This window comes from Malus sylvestris, chromosome 13 (genome assembly GCF_916048215.2).
Source record: "Malus sylvestris chromosome 13, drMalSylv7.2, whole genome shotgun sequence".
In the NCBI taxonomy this organism is placed as follows: Eukaryota; Viridiplantae; Streptophyta; class Magnoliopsida; order Rosales; family Rosaceae; genus Malus; species Malus sylvestris.
The window spans coordinates 7,429,436-7,450,264 of NC_062272.1; the positions used below are offsets into that span (position 1 = coordinate 7,429,436).

The following is a 20,829-nucleotide window of genomic DNA, read 5'->3' on the forward strand; positions in this document are numbered from 1 at the left end:
ACAGCACTGCGTCGAGGGTGACTGGTTATCTATCAAAGTCTCGGTCGAGAAGGGTTTTCGAATCCTTATTGGTCGAGGTTATCTCATCAGCCTTCTTGGCGAAGTGAGGTGTTACAGTTTATTGGGCTCGGCACATTGCACACCGAGTTATTTTATGATTGGATACTCTCAAATGAGATTTAGAGTTCGGCATTTCGACGGCCGAACCACGTTTACTGTTAAGACTTATATCTGCTTTGAGTATTTGTGCCCTTATACTTTGGTGTCGATTCGACGTGAGTTTACTCTGACGAATACCATCACTGTGACCGAATTCGACGACGACGATTTGTGAACTTCGTAAGAATAGTAGCCTTGTCTTCAGGTTCGAGAACCCAAGAGGCCGAGACGTGTTCCTTCCTCGGTCGCAATCGCAAGACGAAGTCAGCCGCGCACCCAACGCAACGTTAACACATTTACTCATCGGCCGAGCTCGGCCATCGAGTTGGCACGCCTTGCATTCGCCGAAGAATGTAGTTAGCTCATAGATTACTCGGTCTGCGTGTCATGTAGACTTGGTAGTTTTTAGGATCAACACCCTCATAAAACAAAAATGATACAAAGAAAAGAGTGGGCAACATGAAACCTAAACCCTCCAAAATCAAACCTAAAGATCTAAACTTGCCAAACCTAATTCCTATAGCCTTGATTCTTAAACCTTGGATTAGAGTAAACAGCATTACTCTCCAATTTTCTTATATTGTTCAAAACTAAATCCAAGTATCTAGATTCAGGCCAAGTTATTGTGAACCAATTGCTTAACTAGTAGTACTGTTATTCGTGTTCACAAGTCCTCATTCCTTAAAATATTCGACAAGTCAATAATTGGTACGTTGAAAGTAGATCAATTTGTAGATGTGAAATTTAGGTCCAGCTCTCGTAATAAAAAGAATACTCCAACATGTTTCCAAAAAAAAAAAAAAGAGAATACTCCAACTACCATAAAGACATTTTCAAAATTTGTTAGCGTATTATATTTTTAAAATATAATAGCAATTGACAAACATTTCACGATCACATATAGTAATCTTTGTACAAGCTAGCAATATCCCATTGAGTTCTGTTTGACTTTCGAAGGGTTTTCCACCCCTTAAACTCTCTATAAAAACTGTGTTGGCAATTGTCCGTATCCATAAGATCCCTCGTCTATTTTGTCACCGAACACTTCAATAGTTTCACACTGCTTAGCTAGCTAGCTTGCAACACCAATCCACCATGACTAAATTGGAAGTGGAGGTTGTCTCAACAGAGACCATCAAACCCTCATCTCCAACCCCAGACCACCTCCGCCGCCATAACCTCTCCTTTCTCGACCAAATCCAACCCCCAATATTCATGCCCATGGTCCTTTTCTTCCCTAAGGATCCTCACACCACCGAAGACCCCACGGAACGCTGCACGAAAATCAAAACCGCCTTATCGGAAACCCTGACCAAGTTCTACCCGTTAGCCGGGCGAGTCAGAGGCACCCAGTACGTCGATTGCAACGACGAGGGTGCCTACTACGTGGAAGCCAAAGCCAACTCCAACATCATCGACATCATCCAAAACCCTAACCCTAGCGACTTCAACAAGTTCATACCGTGTGCGCTCGACGCTGCTAGCGAACTCCCCATATGCCTACAAGTTACGTTCTTTGCATGCGGAGGCATGAGCATCGGAATGGGCATGTCGCACAAGGTCGGAGACGCCCTGTCATATTTCACGTTCCTCAACAGTCTCGCCGCCACTACTCGCGGGGAGCCCGACTACGTACACGCCCCCGAGTTCGTTTCCGACAAGTACTTCCCCCAACAGGACTTGTCCGGGTCCTACCAACATAGGAGCGGGATCATCAAGCACAACATTTCCACTAAGCGCTTTGTGTTCGACGCTCCCGCGGTTTCCGCTCTCCGAGCCCAATCTACAGACGTCGAAAACGAACAAGCGAGGCGGCCTACACGTGTGGAGGCCTTATCGTCTTTCATATGGAGACGATACATCGCGGCCTGCACCAGCCAACAACAAAACAACAGCGCTGACGATGTCCCAGCAATGTATACCGTGTCTCATGCGGTAAACCTGCGCACGAGAATGGACCCACCGCTTCCGGAGTATACATTCGGGAATGTGACCCGAACAACAATCTCCGTCCCACCCATACAGTTGGAACCGAAAGAAGGATCATCATCTAACCCTTCTCTATATTCTGTAGTGAGCCACGTCAGAGAGGCTCTTAAACAAGTTGACAGAGAGTACATAAAGAAACTGCAAGAGGGGGAGGGGTTCTTGAGTTTCTTGAAAGAGCGGAGCTCACAGGTGAAACGTGGAGAGGTGGTGTCGTTTAGCTTCACCAGCTTGTGTAGGTTTCCAATTTACGATGCTGATTTTGGGTGGGGGAAGCCAGTTTATGCCGGGTCCGCGAGTTTTACATTTAAGAATTTAGTGAGCTTATTTGACACAACAAGTGGCGACGGTGTGGAGGCTTGGATTAACTTGAAGGAGGAAGACATGGAAAAATTTGAAACTGATGAGGAGGTTCTCAAGTATGTTTCACCCAACCTGAGTTCGAAGAATTCAGGGTGAAAACTGGTTTACTAGCATGGATTGATGTTTGTATGCATTTAATTTGTTACTTTACAGTAATTTCTCTGCGTTCTATTTCATTAAAAAAAATAATAGAGATATTATGTTTTTAGACCATATTTATCAACATAGAATGTAGCGTTTGATGGTTGAATTCTATTTCTTTAATGATTTAAAGAAGAAGTTTAACCATCAACCGCCATATTGTATGATCTACAAAACACAGTTCAAGTAAATAGTCTCTCTTACCATTATCCTTTTGTTAATATCTGTGTGTAAAATTAAGTTGCAACATGTAAAGATGTTTATGTATATCTATTTTTTTTATCATGTTGCGTGACAAGTTTGTTCATGATTAATGTCGTCGAATAAATTGGAAGAAAAAATTTCTGTCATTACAGTTGTCTTGTTCTAGCATTATACCCTCATTAATAAGATCTTTCGATGCTATAATAAGAAGATAGTTTTGTTTCTTTCCCAAGTTGAAATTAATAACTGGACAAAATTGTGTTTTCTTATTTCAAAATACGCAATTATTTATTGAACTAAACTAAATTTTTTATTAGAAATTAATCTCATAAAAAAGGTAATTACTTAATTAACTACATATGTGGCCACAAGGTGAAATTCACCATAGTCTCTTCGGACCCAAAATGGGTGGATAACTGTAACTTACCACTCGTTGTTCCCCTTTTTAAAAAAATTAAAATTAAAATTAACTACATCTATAGATCCTCAACTTGGGGCCTAGATCCTCTATATACATACGTACATACATATAGATACGTTTGTAGATCATTTAGTTTATATACAAGTGCTTCACTTTCGAAGTCCTATAATATGCCAAATAACATAAAAAAGTACTAATTAATTAAAAAGAACAAATTGACGGTGTGAATAATTAAAGTAACATATTTATGATGAACTGTTCATTTATTTGATATACTTGAATGGCTCAATGATCTACAATTTGAATAAAATTTTATGTATGGATGATTGAAATGAAGATTAAGAAATTAAATTGTTTCAATTATGAAAGTTATACGATGCAAATGCATTATTTGTAAGGGTGAGATATGTGGATTCCCAATAAAAGATGCAGATATTATGTATGTATGGGGAAAACATTATCTTTCGTTGAATTTTATTATTAATTTTTCCTTCTAACCAACATTTGCCACCTATTGTTGTTTTCTAAATTAAATAGAAAAATTTAGGAGCATATTTTTTTTTGTGTCGATAAGATAAACTTTACGATTTAATGGAGTCCTGCATACGACTTTCTATTCCTCAATGATACACATAAAAATTGTCATAGAAAAATCAATGTGTTGTATTCGTTAATAGAGAAAAAAGGAGCTGGAAATATTGACAAATACGCAGATAATAGGTAACGACATGTGTGAAGGCACTATATGGGTCTCAGTCTCAGAGTTGGATGATTGCGACGGCTTGGGGCACTAATATCTTGATAGGTAGGTACGTTGTCTCATGCTCCGACTCAGCGACAATAACTGGATGGGTATTAAAAAAAATTAATCAACAAAGAAAAGACGTGCAGAAAAGGAAAAAACAATCAGCAGGGTTCAAATGGGGACGAGCTCAGTAATATGTTCTAACCAAGAGCATGCTCTCCCTACTGAATATAGAGTCTCTTTTTCTTAGACTATGTGGTTCCAAAAAATTGTAATTATTCACCGTTTGCTCTTAATTTAACAATAGATGAGAAAATACAATAACAAAGGTTCAATAATTTTTTATTGTTGGATTAAGATTGAACGGTAGATAACCACAATTTCTTTAAACTATGAAGTCTAGAAGAACGAAACTGCTTACATACTCCTTGTGAAATACATCACACCCCCAAGAGCTCACTGTTGATCTAGGCATTTCCTTTTGATATTTTACCGATCGATCGGTTTATTAGTATTGTTGACATATAACTTCATAATACACACTCTGTTTACTCCTTTTTCTCATATTATTTTTAATTAAACTATTAGTATCCTTTTGCATTCAAATTTACTATCTAAACTACCTTTACAAGCCTAATTCAAAATCATCATCCATCTGTCAAAAATAACATATTTTCTTATATGAGAGTGTTTTAGGGTTTTAGTCAGGTAAATTGTTATTAGCACTCCAAAAATCTCACTCTACATTCTTCACAAGTGTATTTTTCTTTCCAATTATAGAAAGTTTGAAGTGCAAAATGAAATTTAGGAGTATCAATAACAATTCCCTGGGCCAAAATAGAACAATAAAACTGAAACTGAATTTATTTTATTATTGTAATTAACAATGTCATATAAATCCTTTGACAAATTATTCTACAGCTGGCCCAATTGTCGTTCTGATTAAATGTGTCATGTAGATAATGTAATCTATATAACGTTCAACAAGTATGCCATCTAGCTATAGATAATCTTTTTAATTGTTGATATGTATATGCAAAGACTTTTACTGAACTCTTTATTATTAGTTTTTTTTTTTTAAACAAATGATATTATTTACATTAAAGGAGAGATGGTAGGCTTAGTCTCACAATGAGCTAGCAATAATGTGGTTAAAATTCGCCTTTGACGAGAATTGAACTTATGACCTCTCACTTACAAGTGAAGAGGAATACTACTAGACCGTAGTACTAATGGCACGTTTACTAATCCGTAATCAAATTGAGAAGAATCGGATTGAGGAGGAATTTGATTGAGGAAGAGTTGAAATGAGATGGAATCAGAATCAGATTCTTGTTGAAATTGTTTACTAAAACTGTCTGGAATCGGAATACAATTCCATAAAGCTGTTTACTAATTCAGCAGAATCGGAATATAAACCAGTATGATTACTAAAATGCCCTTGTCCCAAATCAAATATTTTATATACTTTTTTTTAATAAAATTTGATATAGTATATAATAGTAACAAACTGATTCTGCATTGAGTAACAAACTGATTCTGCATGAAGTAACAAACTGATTCTGCATGAAGTAACAAATTGATTCTGCATTGAGTAACAAACTGATTCTGCATGAAGTAACAAACTGATTCTGCATTGAGTAACAAAATGATTATGCATGTATTTACAGAGTTACTTTAGATCGATTGAATTTACTCTAGGTCGACTGAATTAATCAACTAACCGTTCCAGAACGTTAGATATGGTAGCGTGAAAAGGGAAATAATACTCTAGGGTTAAAAGGATAATCTTGGAAATAATGAAAGTAGGTGAGGGCATAAAGGGAAAAAAGTTAGCATTCTGATTCCCCAAGCCATCCGGAATCCAAATACCTCCTTTATCTTAGGAATCCAAATCAGCCAAATATTGGAATTGGATTCCAAAATTTGTGTGGGACCCACTAAATTTTGATTCCTCCAGATTTAGTAAACACCGGAGTATACCGTAATCGGAATTCAATTCCATTTCTTGATTCCGATTACCCTTACGTAAACGCGCCATAAGTGACACTATTATAACATGAAAGACTGGAATGATTGCATGATCATATCTGAGTAATTAACTTGTAATTATATTAGTTTTCTACCATTTCTGGGCTGTTGCTTTCGTTACCGTACGTCTTACCACATATTAGTTTTGAACTATTTGTTTACTAATGCCTGAGGTTTTACCGTCTAGAGACTAGAGTTTTCTTCACAATCCTAACAATAATAATAATATTGTTGTAAATAGTATAATATGTATGCCCACATGCATACAGTGAACATGTCATATGTTTAACAGTGTTTTTGTTTGTTTCCATGGTGATGCTCTATAAATAGAGCTTTACGAATGTTCAACAAAGCAGAGAGAAAAGGAAGAGAAAAATATCTAATAGTAATAATATACATTACTTCCTCTGCAACAGCTTGTGTTGGTATAATACTTTGCAACTACTTCGTTCCTGTCCCGAATAAAGGTTATCTCTCTATAACTTTTACATTTTTATAACACGTTATCAGCACGAGTCTCTAAGTATAACCATGTCTCATTTACATTCACTAAACAATAAAGGAAATTATTATCTCATTTCTCTCCGCCGAACGAAAAAAAAAAAAAATTGTTTCCTCTAAGGTTTTTCCTGTTCATCTTCTTCATCTGCCTCAACTGCGCGGTATATCCTCGCGACGAACTATTTGCTCCATGCCTGCTCGTAGTTCTCCAACTAGCGGTTACATACATCTTTGATTACTTGTTTGGTTTGGATATTGATTACTAACATAGTATTTATATTGATTTTACTGCAATCCAAGATGGTGCGGTACAATCGCCCATCTTGAACTGCAAATTTCATCTTACTGCGATCCAAGATGGTGCAGTATCATCGCCTATCTTGGACTGCAGATTTAATTTTACTGCAAATTTCAGGTGGAGCGGAATAATCGCCCTCCTTGCTCTTCAAATTTAAATTTACATGTTGTTTAATTTCATTGCAATTTTAGGTGGTGCGGTATAATCGCCCTCCTTGTTCTCCAAATTTAAATTTACCTGTTATTTAATTTCATTGCAATTTTAGGTGGTGCGGTATAATCGCCCTCCTTGTTCTCCAAATTTAAATTTACCTGTTGTTTAATTTCATTGCAATTTTAGGTGGTGCAGTATAATCGCCCACCCTGCTCTGCGTATTTCAATTTTCTTGCTACTTGAGTGGTGCGGACTAATCGCCCATTCCATGTTACATTCTTTCAATGAGAATGGTGTGGTACAATCGCCCTTCTCATTCACCCTGAAAATCTCGAGCCAGAAGTTTCGAGTGCTTATCATTTTGGCCTGAAGATCAAAATGAAAAATTTGTAAGAACCAAAAGTTCTAACATCACATATTACTGCAAGTTCTTACATATCTCATTTTTCTAGGAATACATATTACTGCAAGTTCTTACACATCTCATTTTCTTTCAGAAAAGAAAATGACGAACTTGGGTAAGCTTGAATATGCTGCCCTGGACATTACCGGGAAGAATTACCTTACTTGGGTACTTGATACCAAGATCCATCTGGAAGCAGGGAATCTTGGAGATACCATCAGAGAAGAAAGCAGCTCATCTTCTCAAAATCGGGCGAAGGCTATGATCTTTATTCGCCGCCATCTTGATGAGGCACTAAAGAGTGAGTACTTAACGGTTGAAGATCCGTTAGCTCTCTGGGAGGCCTTGCGAAGCAGATACAATCACCAGACAACGGTGATTCTTCCAAAAGCTCGCTATGAGTGGTCTCACCTGAGAATTCAGGATTTCAAATCAGTGGCGGAGTACAATTCTGCGTTGTTCAGGATTACCTCTCAGATGAAGCTCTGTGGGGATACCATTACTGATGAAATATTGCTGGAAAAGACTTACAACACATTTCATGCCAATAACGTGCTCCTGCAGCAGCAGTATAGAGCGCGAGGCTACACTGAATACAACCAGCTGATATCTGTACTCCTGGTAGCTGAACAGAACAATGAGCTCCTGATGAAAAACCATAATTCCCGACCTACTGGATCTGCACCATTCCCAGAAGAAAAATGCTGCTTCCCTCGAAGTGAACGCCACATCCTCTGGTGGTAATTATCATAAACAAGGACGTGGCCACAAATGAGGTCGATGGAATAGGAAAGGCAAGAACCATGGTGGTCAGTTTCACAACCAGGTTCAGAGGCATAATTCTGGCCCGAGGAACTCTGAAGGAGCCTGCCATAGGTATGGTGGCAATGGGCATTGGGTGCGAACTTGTCGTACCCCAAAACATCTGGTGGAGTTGTATCAAGCCTCCCTCAAGAAGAAGGGTGTCAAGACCAATTTTCTCGACCAGGCTAAACCAATGGATATACCTGATCCAGTGTTTGATTTATCAGGGCAATTTGACGCAACTCACCTAGATGTTTCAGACTTCATTATGGAAAGGGGGAATGAAGTATATCGGTCCGACTAAATCGTTTATGTTTGATGTACTTTTATTATGCTGAACTTGTTGTCTAAAACTAGTTTTTCAAATTCAATAAAAATGGCATGTAAATTTCCTGTTATAAATTGTTTGTTAACTGTGATTCCATTTACTCAGAAAGCATGGATAAAAACTGTGGTTATTCTCAGAACATGAGAAATGGTGGAGATATTTGTCTTGCAGACAGTGCAACCACACATACAATACTTCGTGATCGAAAGTATTTCTCAAGCTTAATGCTTACAAAAATAGGGGTAACAACAATATCAGGACCTTCAGATGTGATTGAAGGCTCAGGGAAAGCCCAGATTATGTTACCAAATGAAACAATATTGTCCATACAAAATGCATTGTATGCTACTCGATCTACTCGAAATTTGTTGAGTTTCAAAGACATACGTCTAAATGGATACCACATTGAAACGAAAAGTGCAAAAAATGTGGAGTATCTATGCATTACCTCCAATGATACCCAGAAGCGTATATTGGAGAAGTTGCGTGGTTTTTCGAGTGGATTATATTATACATACATAAGGACAGTTGAATCATATACTATCATGAACCAGAAGTTCATTGATTCAAAGGTTTACATGTTTTGGCATGACCGTCTGGGTCATCCAGGATCCACCATGATGCGTAGGATCATTACCAACTCTAATGGACATCCATTATTGAGCAGAAACATTGCTATCTCAAATGATAACCCTTGCAAGGCTTGTTCTCAAGGGAAGTTGGTAATTAGACCATCACAACTAAAGGTTGATGCTGAATCCCCATCATTTCTACAAAGAATTCAAGGGGATATCTGTGGACCTATTCAACCATCTTGTGGACCATTTCGATATTTTATGGTTTTGGTTGATGCATCCACCAAATGGTCACATGTTTGTCTCTTGTCTACTCGGAATGTAGCTTTTGCGAGACTTCTTGCTCAGATAACTAAGTTACGAGCACAATTCCCAGATTATCCCATTAAATCAATCCGACTTGATAACGCTTGTGAATTTACGTCTCAAACCTTTGATGATTACTGCATGACATTGGGCATTGATGTTGAACACCCTGTTCCTCATGTCCATACTCAAAATGGTTTAGCAGAAGCATTGATCAAGCGGCTTCAGTTAATAGCCCGCACTCTGATTATGAAAACCAAATTGCCAGTTTCTGCATGGGGACATGCCATTCTACATGCTGCATCATTGGTTCGATTGAGACCTATAGCCAACCACCAATACTTCTCAATACAACTCGTGTTTGGACATCAGCCAAACATTTCACATTTACAAGTTTTTGGTTGTGCTGTTTATGTGCCTATTGCACCCCCGCAACGCACTAAAATGGGACCTCAGCGTAGACTGGGAATTTATGTGGGTTTTGATTCACCATCTATTATTAGATATTTGGAACCCTTGACAGGTGATATGTTTACAGCTCGTTTTGCTGATTGACATTTTGATGAGACATTCTTCCCATCATTAGGGGGAGAAAAGACCGTTCCAGAAGAACGGAAAGAGCTGACATGGGTTGTTCCCACCTTGTCTCATTTTGATCCTCGAACCCTTCAATGTGAAAATGAAGTGAAAAGGATCGTTCATCTTCAAAGCATTGCCAATCAAATGCCAAATGCATTTAATGACGCTATGAAAGTGACAAAATCGCATATACCAACTGCAAATGCACCTGCCAGAATTGATGTCCCTGTTGGACAAAATAAAGTGGCAGCGAATGATTCATCTGGTGCACGCCTGAAGCGTGGTAGACCACCAAGTTCAAAAGATTCAGCCCCTCAGAAGAGAAAGACGAGGGCACAACTGAATCCAAATGAAATCATTCAGGAAGAGAGAGTAAATGACAAATCCACAATTCATGACTCTGGACTTCTAGAAGAAGAAAATGGCCCTGAAGAGACAGAAGTACATGAAAGCAAAGAAATCTCCATAAATTATGCATGTACTAATGAATTGTGGGATCGGAATGAAATAATCATTGACGATATGTTTGCATTCGCAGTAGCCACTGAAATCATATTAAGTGATGATATTGAGCCCCGCTTTGTTGATGAATGCAAACAGAGACAAGATTGGCCTAAGTGGAAAGATGCAATCCAGGCAGAATTAAATTCCTTGGAAAGGCGAAGTGTTTTTGGACCAGTAGTCCAAACCCCAACTGATGTAAACCCCGTAGGTTACAAATGGGTATTTACAAGGAAACGCAATGAAAAAACGAGATTGCTAGATACAAAGCACGACTCGTTGCACAAGGCTTTTCACAAAGACCTGGAATTGATTATAAGGAGACATACTCTCCTGTAATGGACACAATTACGTTCCATTACTTAATAAGTTTGGTGATTTCAGAAAAACTTGACATGCGACTTATGGATGTCATCATCGCGTATCTATATGGAGAATTAGATACTGACATATATATGAAAGTCCCAGAAGGACTTAAGTTGCCTGAAGCAACAAACAAACCACGGGGTATGTTCTCAATCAAATTAAGGCGATCACTATATGGGCTGAAACAATCTGGGCGAATGTGGTATAATCGTCTCAGTGAGTATTTGATTAAAGAAGGATATATCAACAATGTCATCTGCCCTTGTGTGTTCATTAAGAAATCCAACTCTGGATTTACTATAGTGGCAGTATATGTTGATGATATGAACTTAGTTGGGACTCCTGAAGAGCTCCATAAAACTGCTGAATATTTGAAAAGCGAATTTGAAATGAAAGACCTTGGGAAAACCAAATATTGTCTAGGCCTGCAGATCGAGCATTGTGTTAGTGGAATTTTGGTCCATCAATCAACTTACATTGAAAAAATACTGAAGCGATTTGGCATGGACAAGGCTTATCCACTTAACACCCCAATGGTCGTTCGTTCTTTAGACATTAAGAAAGATCCATTCCGTCCAAAGGAAGATGATGAACTGGTCCTTGGTCCAAAAGTACCATATTTGAACGTAATAGGTGCTTTATTGTATTTAGCACAATGTACTAGACCAGAGATAGCTTTTTCAGTTAACTTGTTAGCCAGGTACAGCTCTGCTCCAACAATTCGTCATTGGAAGGGATTCAAAGATGTTCTACGATACCTTCGTGGGACAACAGATATGGGTCTCTTCTACTCAGACAAGCCCACAAATGAACAAATCCTTGTTGGATACGTAGATGCTGGTTTTCTCTCTGATCCGTATAAAGCCCGCTCACAAAATGGATATGTGTTCACTAATGGAGATACTGCAATTTCATGGCGATCAACGAAGCAAACGCTAGTTGCAACATCTTCCAATCATTCGGAAATAATTGCTCTACATGAAGCAAGTCGTGAATGTTCTTGGTTAAGATCAATGATCCATCACATCCGGAATTCATGTGGTCTACCTTCAAAGACAGACACTCCAACTGTCATCCATGAAGATAATGCAGCCTGTGTCACCCAGATGAAGGAAGGATTTATCAAAGGTGATAAGACTAAACACATATCTCCAAGATTTTTCAGTGCACATGAGCTTCAGAAGGCTAAAGTTATTGAAGTCAGACAAATCCGTTCCAATGAAAATTTAGCAGACTTGTTCACCAAATCTCTACCAAAGTGCATATTTCAGAAGCTGATGCAGGGAATCGGATTACGTCGGCTTACAAATTTGAAGAATGCAGAATCAGGGGGAGATCCAATTCAGGGGGAGCATCCATGATACATGCATGTTGTACTCTTTTTCCTTCGCTTAGGATTTTTCCCACTGGGTTTTTCCTATCAAGGTTTTAACGAGGCAACATAAGCATGCTCAACACCATCCGGATAAAGTTGTACTCTTTTTCCTTCGCTATGTTTTTTTTCCCACAGGGTTTTTCCAAGCAAGGTTTTAATGAGGCAACTGATGTTGATATGTGGGCATCCAAGGGGGAGTGTTGTAAATAGTATAATATGTATGCCCACATGCATACAGTGAACATGTCATATGTTTAACAGTGTTTTTGTTTGTTTCCATGGTGATGCTCTATAAATAGAGCTTTACGAATGTTCAACAAAGCAGAGAGAAAAGGAAGAGAAAAATATCTAATAGTAATAATATACATTACTTCCTCTGCAACAGCTTGTGTTGGTATAATACTTTGCAACTACTTCGTTCCTGTCCCGAATAAAGGTTATCTCTCTATAACTTTTACATTTTTATAACAAATATTTTGTTGTTTGGGTTTTGGAGAACTTCCGTTGGACAAGGAATTTTGTTGTAGAACGTACGGTACCGAGATGGTTCTTTCCATGTCGTAACTAATTATTGAAATGGTTGACCTTTGTGTCTACCCAACCTTCAACCTCCTTTGCAAAACCCTAGATCTAGGAATTTCACAGCTGCCGCTCCCTTGCTTAGGCTTAGAACTGGTGGCAGCCATCCCCCTCCCTCTCCTAGCCTCTCCTCCCACCCATTTATCCTCTATGTTTCTGTACTCCTTTCTCACATTTCTTGCAGCCCCCCACCCTCAACCCTCGTACCTCTTCTTCCCTCCCCTTTCCTCTTTTCCTATGTTTTCTAAAAGCATCTCCAACAGAGACCCTAAACGGAATCCGTATAACTGTATAGTCCATAAATATAGGGACAAAGGGCTTCCAATGAGCCTGAATTGAAGTCTTCAAGGTATCTTAACATATAGGGACTCGTCAAATACCTCAAAGAAATTATCAAATATGAAAACTACATATAGGGACTCAAAGAGTGCCCTCCATTAATTTTGAGCAGGATGCTGCTCTTTATGTTTTTTCTTTGTTTTTTGAACCCACCCATGTGGGGTAGCTTCTCACTTAATTTTCTCATGTACGTAGGTCTTTTTTTTTTTTTTAACTCTTGAAAAATCAATGGTAAAGATTCATTTTTTGTTTTTTTTTTTATCAAACGTCACAATACTCCAACAAAATGAACAATAATTTTTTAATATTTTAGTCCCTACATCTAGGGATTATACTATAAGGATTTTCCATTGCAGGCAATATTTTTTTAAGGACTCGAATATTCCTTTAAAGTCCTTAAATGAGTCATCAAAGTTGGTGTCTCACATTGGAAATGCTCTAATGTCTCCAATTTTGTATTAAACTATGGAAAGGGTTGGACATGGGGTGTTTCCGGCAACGACTTTCTCACGTGCTTGCAGTGGTTGGTGGTGTAGCTAGATCTGATGTTGTAGCTTTCTCTCAGTCGATTGAGTTTTTCCGGGAGCTTTGCCCTTGGAAATTATGTTCAGACCATTTCAGGTTCGTCGTGGTGGTGGGCTATGAAGGTGCAACAACGTGGGTGGCTATGGCCTGGTAACCCCTCTACCACCCACACTGTTTCTGCCACCCTTGCTAAAATTGTGACCCACACCAGCTGACGAAAATTTTGGGCAGCTCATGGTGCTAATAAATCTTATGCAGGTTTATGGGTTCGTGGTGGCGTTAAGACGAAGATGATGGCTCAAGTTGGGTATCCCTTACGACCCCACCCTCTGTGTGTTGTCTAGGCTACAGTTGGTGTCGTACGTGCCTTTGCCCCTATGCCTCCTACCAATTCTGCACTTTCTTCTCATGGACATGTCATGAAGCCGCATATTATACTATATTTTACTAAATAGATATCCGTGTTATTAACCAAGTAAGAATGATAAGGGGCACACAATGTCGTTGCATAAGGCACCTCGAGGTGCTGCCGAGGAACTGGAGTCGAGCACAAGATGAGAGAATACATTTATATGAAAAAACAATATCCTATAGAAAGAAGTCTTCTTTAATTATTTTCCGGCCACCATGAGATCTAATTCAATCTTCATAGATTTCTCAAGAAATTTTCCTATGTGAACTTCTTTTCCTGGAGAATAAGCAATTTGGACTTGTCATTCGATTCATAACCTTTCAAACACAACCACTATCTATCGAATATTTTATTTTTTAATTTAGTTTTTTTATGTTTTGCTTGTCTTGTTTCGACGATTTGTTCATGTCGCTACGGTGACTGTGGCCCCGCTGCTTGTGATGACTTTACGTGAGGGTTTTGATGCTAAGTATGTCACGTTTATCGTTTTTGTGACATATATGTCTTGTTCTAGTGGTGCGGTTTGTGTGGTAGCCATATAGGGGTTTAAAATCATTTATGTTTTGTGCTAATTATCTCCGGATCAAGAAATTGGTCATTGAAGCATATATACCCATCTAACACCTCTTGTAATTGATTGTTCTTGGTAACGAAACTCTATCGCTTATACCAAAAAAAAAAAAATAACCAAACAAGCAAACAAACAAACTAATTATTGACTTTGTGTGTTCATGACATGCAATATATATTGCTTCACCTAATGATTTATACCTGTGGACATGCAATTCGCGGTAACGCATATAAACATCGCATTTGAAGGGTTATATTGAAGGGTTTCGAATCTTAAATATAGTCTACTTCTATTCATCACCAAACCTATTCTCAGCACTAAACGAACCGCAATGGCTTGAATGAACCTTTAATCAACTAGCTAGCTAGAAATATTTATTCATTTCGAAGCCGAGAGTCTAATATGAATACAAGTCATATATCCAATTGCTTGCAGCATTTACATATTTTATACAATTGTGACTTGAAAAATAATGAAGTTGGTTTGCTAGACAGTTCTTTCATTAATGCTTTCTGGCTGGGTATTTGTTATCGGTAGTGACATACTCTGCTTTAATTAGGAAATTAGGAATCGACCTTTTGTCAGGCGTCATGGATGAACTCATCTTTGCCTTTGGTTATTGCATGCCCTAGCAGGTTTTTCATTGTGGTTTTTTTTTTTTTTTTTGCCCGTATTAATATGATTTTTACAAGAATCGGGAGTTTTTACAACACTTATGTGATGGACAATAACACTTCATGGTTAATTATGTCTGCATGATGAGAGGTAATAAAGCTTGATGAGCACTTTATCTGATTGATGCGCACTTTATGTAGCTAACCCTTGATTTCAAGCCGTTAATTATAAAACTTTTGAAATGGAAAACGAGGTCAATCTGGTCTGCATTCTGCACGTAAACTTCTTTTCAAGTTTTATTTTTTGCGGCTCTTTATATCATGATAGGCTAAAAATCAAAGTAGTGGGTTAATCCTAATCCTAAGAGAGAGAGTTCTATAATATTAATAGAACCTTGTGAGTATATCATGCGACTCTGAATTTCTCTGATAGTGTCCGCGCATAAAGTCTACAAAGCTAAATCCCTTTACTTACTAATATGCATACGACATTAGAAGATGGATATTCAGATTGCAGATTATTCATGTATTTACTAGCTGTAATCTTAACAAAAACCAGGCCAATTTTGTAAACTGAAGATAGAAAACCAAAATTTTTCCAAACTTCACTACAAATATAAGGAGTTTAACTCCTAATTTTGGTGGAATTAGAGTCTTTGGAGGAAATGGTAATATTTTGATTCCTGAGTATATGTACTGCTAATTTCTTACTGTGAAAGATCTTCTTACTTATATTTTCTGGTCAGAAAGGAAAGAAAGGTTTCCTGGGTAGATTTTTTTATACATTTATCTTTACGCGAAAGGCCTCTTATGATATCGATCTCATATAATTGCAGATTTCAAGTGATATTTATATACATCCTAGTTTGTGAAAAACCATAGAAAACCCCCAAAAATGGACAGAAGAACGTCACCGTTTGTCATACAAACATCATGAAGCTGAGTTCTACGGAGGAGTTTTGCACTCAATGATAGAGACTAGCAATTAACGGATTTTCTGTACTGGCGATTATTATTCTTGATGAATTGACCTAACCAAACTCTCTATTTGAATCTTCAATTTTGGGTGGTAGAATATAATATTTCTGGGTGGATTGGTCAACGACTGTGTGCGGGTTTTGCATTATTCAATTTCTTGACAATGATACCCCATCTTCCTCTGGTGTAATTATAAGATCGTATTTTTCTAATTTGCGTAGACAATAATAATAATACTCGTACATTAACTGTACACAAATTAGAGATCTGAATCCGGATTGTGCTTCCTAATTATAATATGTACGAAGTTTACCAACTAATAATTAGTGTGGTGGAGATAATCCTAAACCAATCGAACATATATATATATATACAATTTATTTTGCGTGGGAGGAAAGATTCGAATTTAGGGTTACCAATCCCTTTAATATTAGACAGAAAAATATTTTTACACCAAAGATAAGATAATTTATGTATGCACTTCTTGAAAAAAGTTGAGGTTTCCTTTAAAACTAAATAAGAATATGGGAAGTAGTCTAATTTACTTATAAACACATGCAAGGTCTCTCACTTCATCAACGTGAGACTTATTCTTAACACGCCCATCACAGGTAACGAATTTTTAAGCCAAACACGTAGACAATATACTACCAAGTGACGTGGAGCATGTGACATTTTTTAGCCAAACATATAAACTCAAAGTTGATGGACTCATATCTGTTGGGCCTCACACATAGGACAACCTGCTTTGATATGATAAAAAAAAATTGAGATTCCACTATAAAATCAATTAGAGTTTTTGTTTATAAATTTATGCAAAGTCCGTTATTCTATCAATATAGAATTCATTTTCAACACTTCTCTACTAAGAGATGTCGTTTACTATGTTTCTTGTATATATGAAAGATGGTCTACCAAATAAAGTACAGGTATAATACATTGCAAAGCTTAATTCAATTATACAAGTTACTTATGGTCTAATTATCCAAGTAATGTAACACAGAATGTCAATGTGAACTGAGACGCATAAGATGGTCAAATATTCCATACAGCTCGCCATCTTTTGTCTGCCAAGGCGGCGCTTAAAGCCTTAAAGCGCACCAACCAGAATTCCCATTTCTTTTTGGAGTCTTATGCCAAACCTGGTCAAAACTCAAAAGTACATTTTTTAGTTTGTATTTACTCGTGCATATATTCATTTAAGGAGAAATTTAGTTCACATTTTTTTTTTGCTACTCTATTGATTAAAATCTTATTCATTTTCAATTTTTGATCAAGCTTCTTGAGTAGTAATAACATTATTAATTATTTGAATAATAAAATATTTTTATTTTTAAATATAATCCTTTAGTGTTAAAAATGTTTCAATTAATATATTTATATTTATGGCTAAATTTTTTATCATATATTTTTATTTTTAGTTTGTACCTATTTTTAATTTGTACCCATATATTAGTTTCTTTTTGTGCCCATATTTTTTAAAGTTTTATTTGTGTTTGTACCCATGTGTAAACCGTCATGTGACATTGTATATTTAATCAATGATAGAAAAATTACATATGGTATATTTATGTTTTATGCCTAAACTTTGTATCATATATTTATATTTTTAGTTTGTACCCACTTTTAATTTGCAACATTTTTTTTTAAATTTGTAGTATTTTATTTTTAGTTTTATTTTGTACCCATGTATTAATTTATGTTAGCACCTATATTTTTAAAAATTCATTTGTACTCATAATTTTTTAATCTTTTATCTGTACTCTAATTTATTTATAATGTACTCATTCTTCTTTATTAATGTACCACTTTGTTATATGTGAAATGTACCAATTTTTTTAACGGATACATTCTTTTGTCATTTATTATTTCTTATTTTTACATAGTTTTTATCCATTTATTCAATCAAAATGTTTGAATTTTTTTATGGTAACCGTTTCTAATAGTATTATAATGAGGGATTTTAAATTTATAGGATTATAAATCTCATAAAATATTAAACAATTAATGTCAAAACTATAAAAATATAAATATTAATTGTAATATAATGAGGTGTACAAAGTCAAGGGACTTTGATCAAACTTTGTATACCATTAAGGTTTTAGTCAAAGAATATTAAGGATTAGGGACCGCATCCAAAGTATCCGTTCATTTAATCAACTCTATATATCCACGTCCAGAAGACTTTGAAATCTCCGTAGAAATAAAATTCTCCGCCTACTAATCAAGTATTTTGACTTATCATGCATGCATGAAGTGGAGAGCTTAGCACTATCACCATCACCTTATCCACTGGCTCCAACTTGATTAAACTTTTGATTTCTTGCGCCAAAAGCATTGCAGCGTTAACTGCATTTAGCTTGAGGAAAAGTAAACGCGTCCATATGCATGCAACGCGTTAATAACATAGCAAGAGGGCCTGCTGGTTTGGCACCACTCGAGCCGACGAGCACTATAAATTTAACTCCCTAACGGAATAATCCACAACACCGTCTGCTGCCATTTGCTGCATACAACTCTTTCACATATCAAAGCAAATTACATTCTCATTGCTCATCAACATTACTGTTACAAGATGAAGATTGAAGTAATTGAGAAAGCTTGCATTAAGCCTTCTATGCCAACCCCACCCCACCTTCGTAAACACGAGTTTTCTTTTCTCGACCAAATCGCCACTCCCATTTTCATGCCTATGATCCTTTTCTACAATAATGATCATGGCAATGACGCCATAACATACTCAGACAAGGTAAAACAATCCTTATCTAAGACCCTGACACAATATTATCCATTGGCTGGACGTGTCATCGAAAATGCCTACGTGGATTGCAATGACCAAGGTGCCCCTTACGTCCAAGCCCGAGTTAGGTCCCCGCTTTCTGATGTCATATCCCAACCCGACCCAAACCAACTCAACCAACTACTCCCATGCGAACTAGACAATGTCGGTGACTTGGTTCTTGCTGTCCAAGTCAACGTGTTCGATTGTGGTGGCATGGCTATTGGAATTTGCATTTCTCACAAAGTTGCCGATGCATTGTCACGCATCATGTTCCTCAACAGTTGGGCATCGATATCTCGTGGGGATTGCAACATTAAAAATCGTACAGTCAGTCCTCCAATTTTTGATTTGGCCACGTACTTTCCACCTAGAAGCATATCAGGGTTCAAACCAAGCACTGGGATCACTAGAGAAAAAATTGTTACAAAAAGGTTTGTTTTCAGTGCTTCCACGGTTGCTTCTCTTAGGTCAAAATATACAGATAATAAAACCAATGAGAGAAAGCCAACTCGGATTGAGGCCTTGTCAGCATTTATATGGGCCCGGGTTATTGCCTCCACTCAAGGAAAGCCGAACCCTAACACTCTTTACAAAGTGCTTCACGCCGTTAACTTACGGACGAGGATGGATCCACCACTGCCCGAATACCATTTCGGGAACGTGAGCCGGTTTGCGATGTCATCGCCGTCGTTTGATGAGGGAGAGGATATGTGTTACGGGATGGTGGGCCAGATGAGGGAAGCAATAAAGACAATCGATGGTGATTACATGGCCAAAATCAAAGACGGCAACGCGCACTTGAAGTTTTTGAAGCAGCGAGCGGAGGAGTTTATGAAGGGTGAAGTGGCGTCGTTTAGCTTTACCAGCTTGTGCAGGTTCCCACTTTATGAAACGGACTTCGGGTGGGGCAAGCCTGTGTGGGTCGCGTCGGCCAGCCTTACATTTAAGAACCTGGTTGTTTTCATGGATGCTGGGTCGAGTGGTGGGATTGAAGTATGGGTGAATTTGAAGGAGGAAGACATGGCTAAGTTCCAAGATGATGAGCAACTGCTGGCATGTAGTTATCCAGCCCAAGAGGCTAAGGTTTAGTACCTGCTCGGATATTTGGATTATGTTGCTAAATTTTTTGTATTTTAGTTTCTTACTAATTCGTTTTGTATAATACCAAACATTTGGATTGAATAAGCTGTTCATCGAGAACAAAGTCTGTTTGCAGAAAAATAATTAAGGGTTGAATTATTTACTTTGTCCTTATTTACAGTCTAATACTTATCTTAAGGCATTCCCCTAAGCGTTTCAAGGCAATTAGCCTATTGCTCTGCGAAAGGTGATATGCAGGTACATCTTATTTTTGTTGTGTGAAAAAGATGCTTCATTCAAAAGGAAACGCCACGCTAATTAAGAATTTAGGATATTGGAATGATGCTTTCATTCAACGTTTAAAGACACATGTGGGTGGAGAAAGTATTGTATGATATTGGGATACCCCAATATGGGGTACAGTTTTTTCTTTGCTGAACAACACAGAAAACACAAAAATCCAACACAACTACAAGGAGGGATGACTGCGTTGGCACACCCCTAATTCGAATGATAGAAAAGAAGGGCATTGTAACTGCTGGGGCACTAAAAGATCAAACTCCCACCCTAATTTTTTTTTTTTTTTTAACAAACGATATTATCTATTTAGGGAATGGGTGAGCTTAGTCTCACAATGAGCTAACAATAATGTGGTTCAAATTCGCTTTTGACGAGAATTGGACCTAAGATCTCTTACTTACAATTGAAGA

At 37.5% G+C, this 20,829-nt stretch overlaps 3 protein-coding genes across 3 annotated transcripts; all 3 read left to right on the forward strand.

Annotated features, from left to right (window-relative positions):
• The first annotated feature begins 1,254 nt into the window (after positions 1-1,254).
• LOC126595200 (stemmadenine O-acetyltransferase-like) lies at positions 1,255-2,604 on the forward strand. The gene has a single exon (XM_050261578.1). It carries the CDS (start codon positions 1,255-1,257, stop codon positions 2,602-2,604), a length of 1,350 nt encoding a protein of 449 aa, XP_050117535.1.
• Positions 2,605-7,507: 4,903 nt separating this feature from the next.
• Positions 7,508-8,513, forward strand: LOC126595201 (uncharacterized). Its single transcript, XM_050261579.1, has 3 exons — positions 7,508-7,706; positions 7,842-7,974; positions 8,195-8,513. The coding sequence occupies exons 1-3, from the start codon at positions 7,508-7,510 to the stop codon at positions 8,511-8,513; spliced, it is 651 nt and encodes a 216-aa protein (XP_050117536.1).
• A 10,218-nt stretch (positions 8,514-18,731) lies between these two features.
• LOC126595499 (stemmadenine O-acetyltransferase-like) lies at positions 18,732-20,293 on the forward strand. The gene has a single exon (XM_050261774.1). It carries the CDS (start codon positions 18,833-18,835, stop codon positions 20,126-20,128), a length of 1,296 nt encoding a protein of 431 aa, XP_050117731.1. The 5' UTR covers positions 18,732-18,832; the 3' UTR covers positions 20,129-20,293.
• The last annotated feature ends 536 nt before the right edge of the window (positions 20,294-20,829 follow it).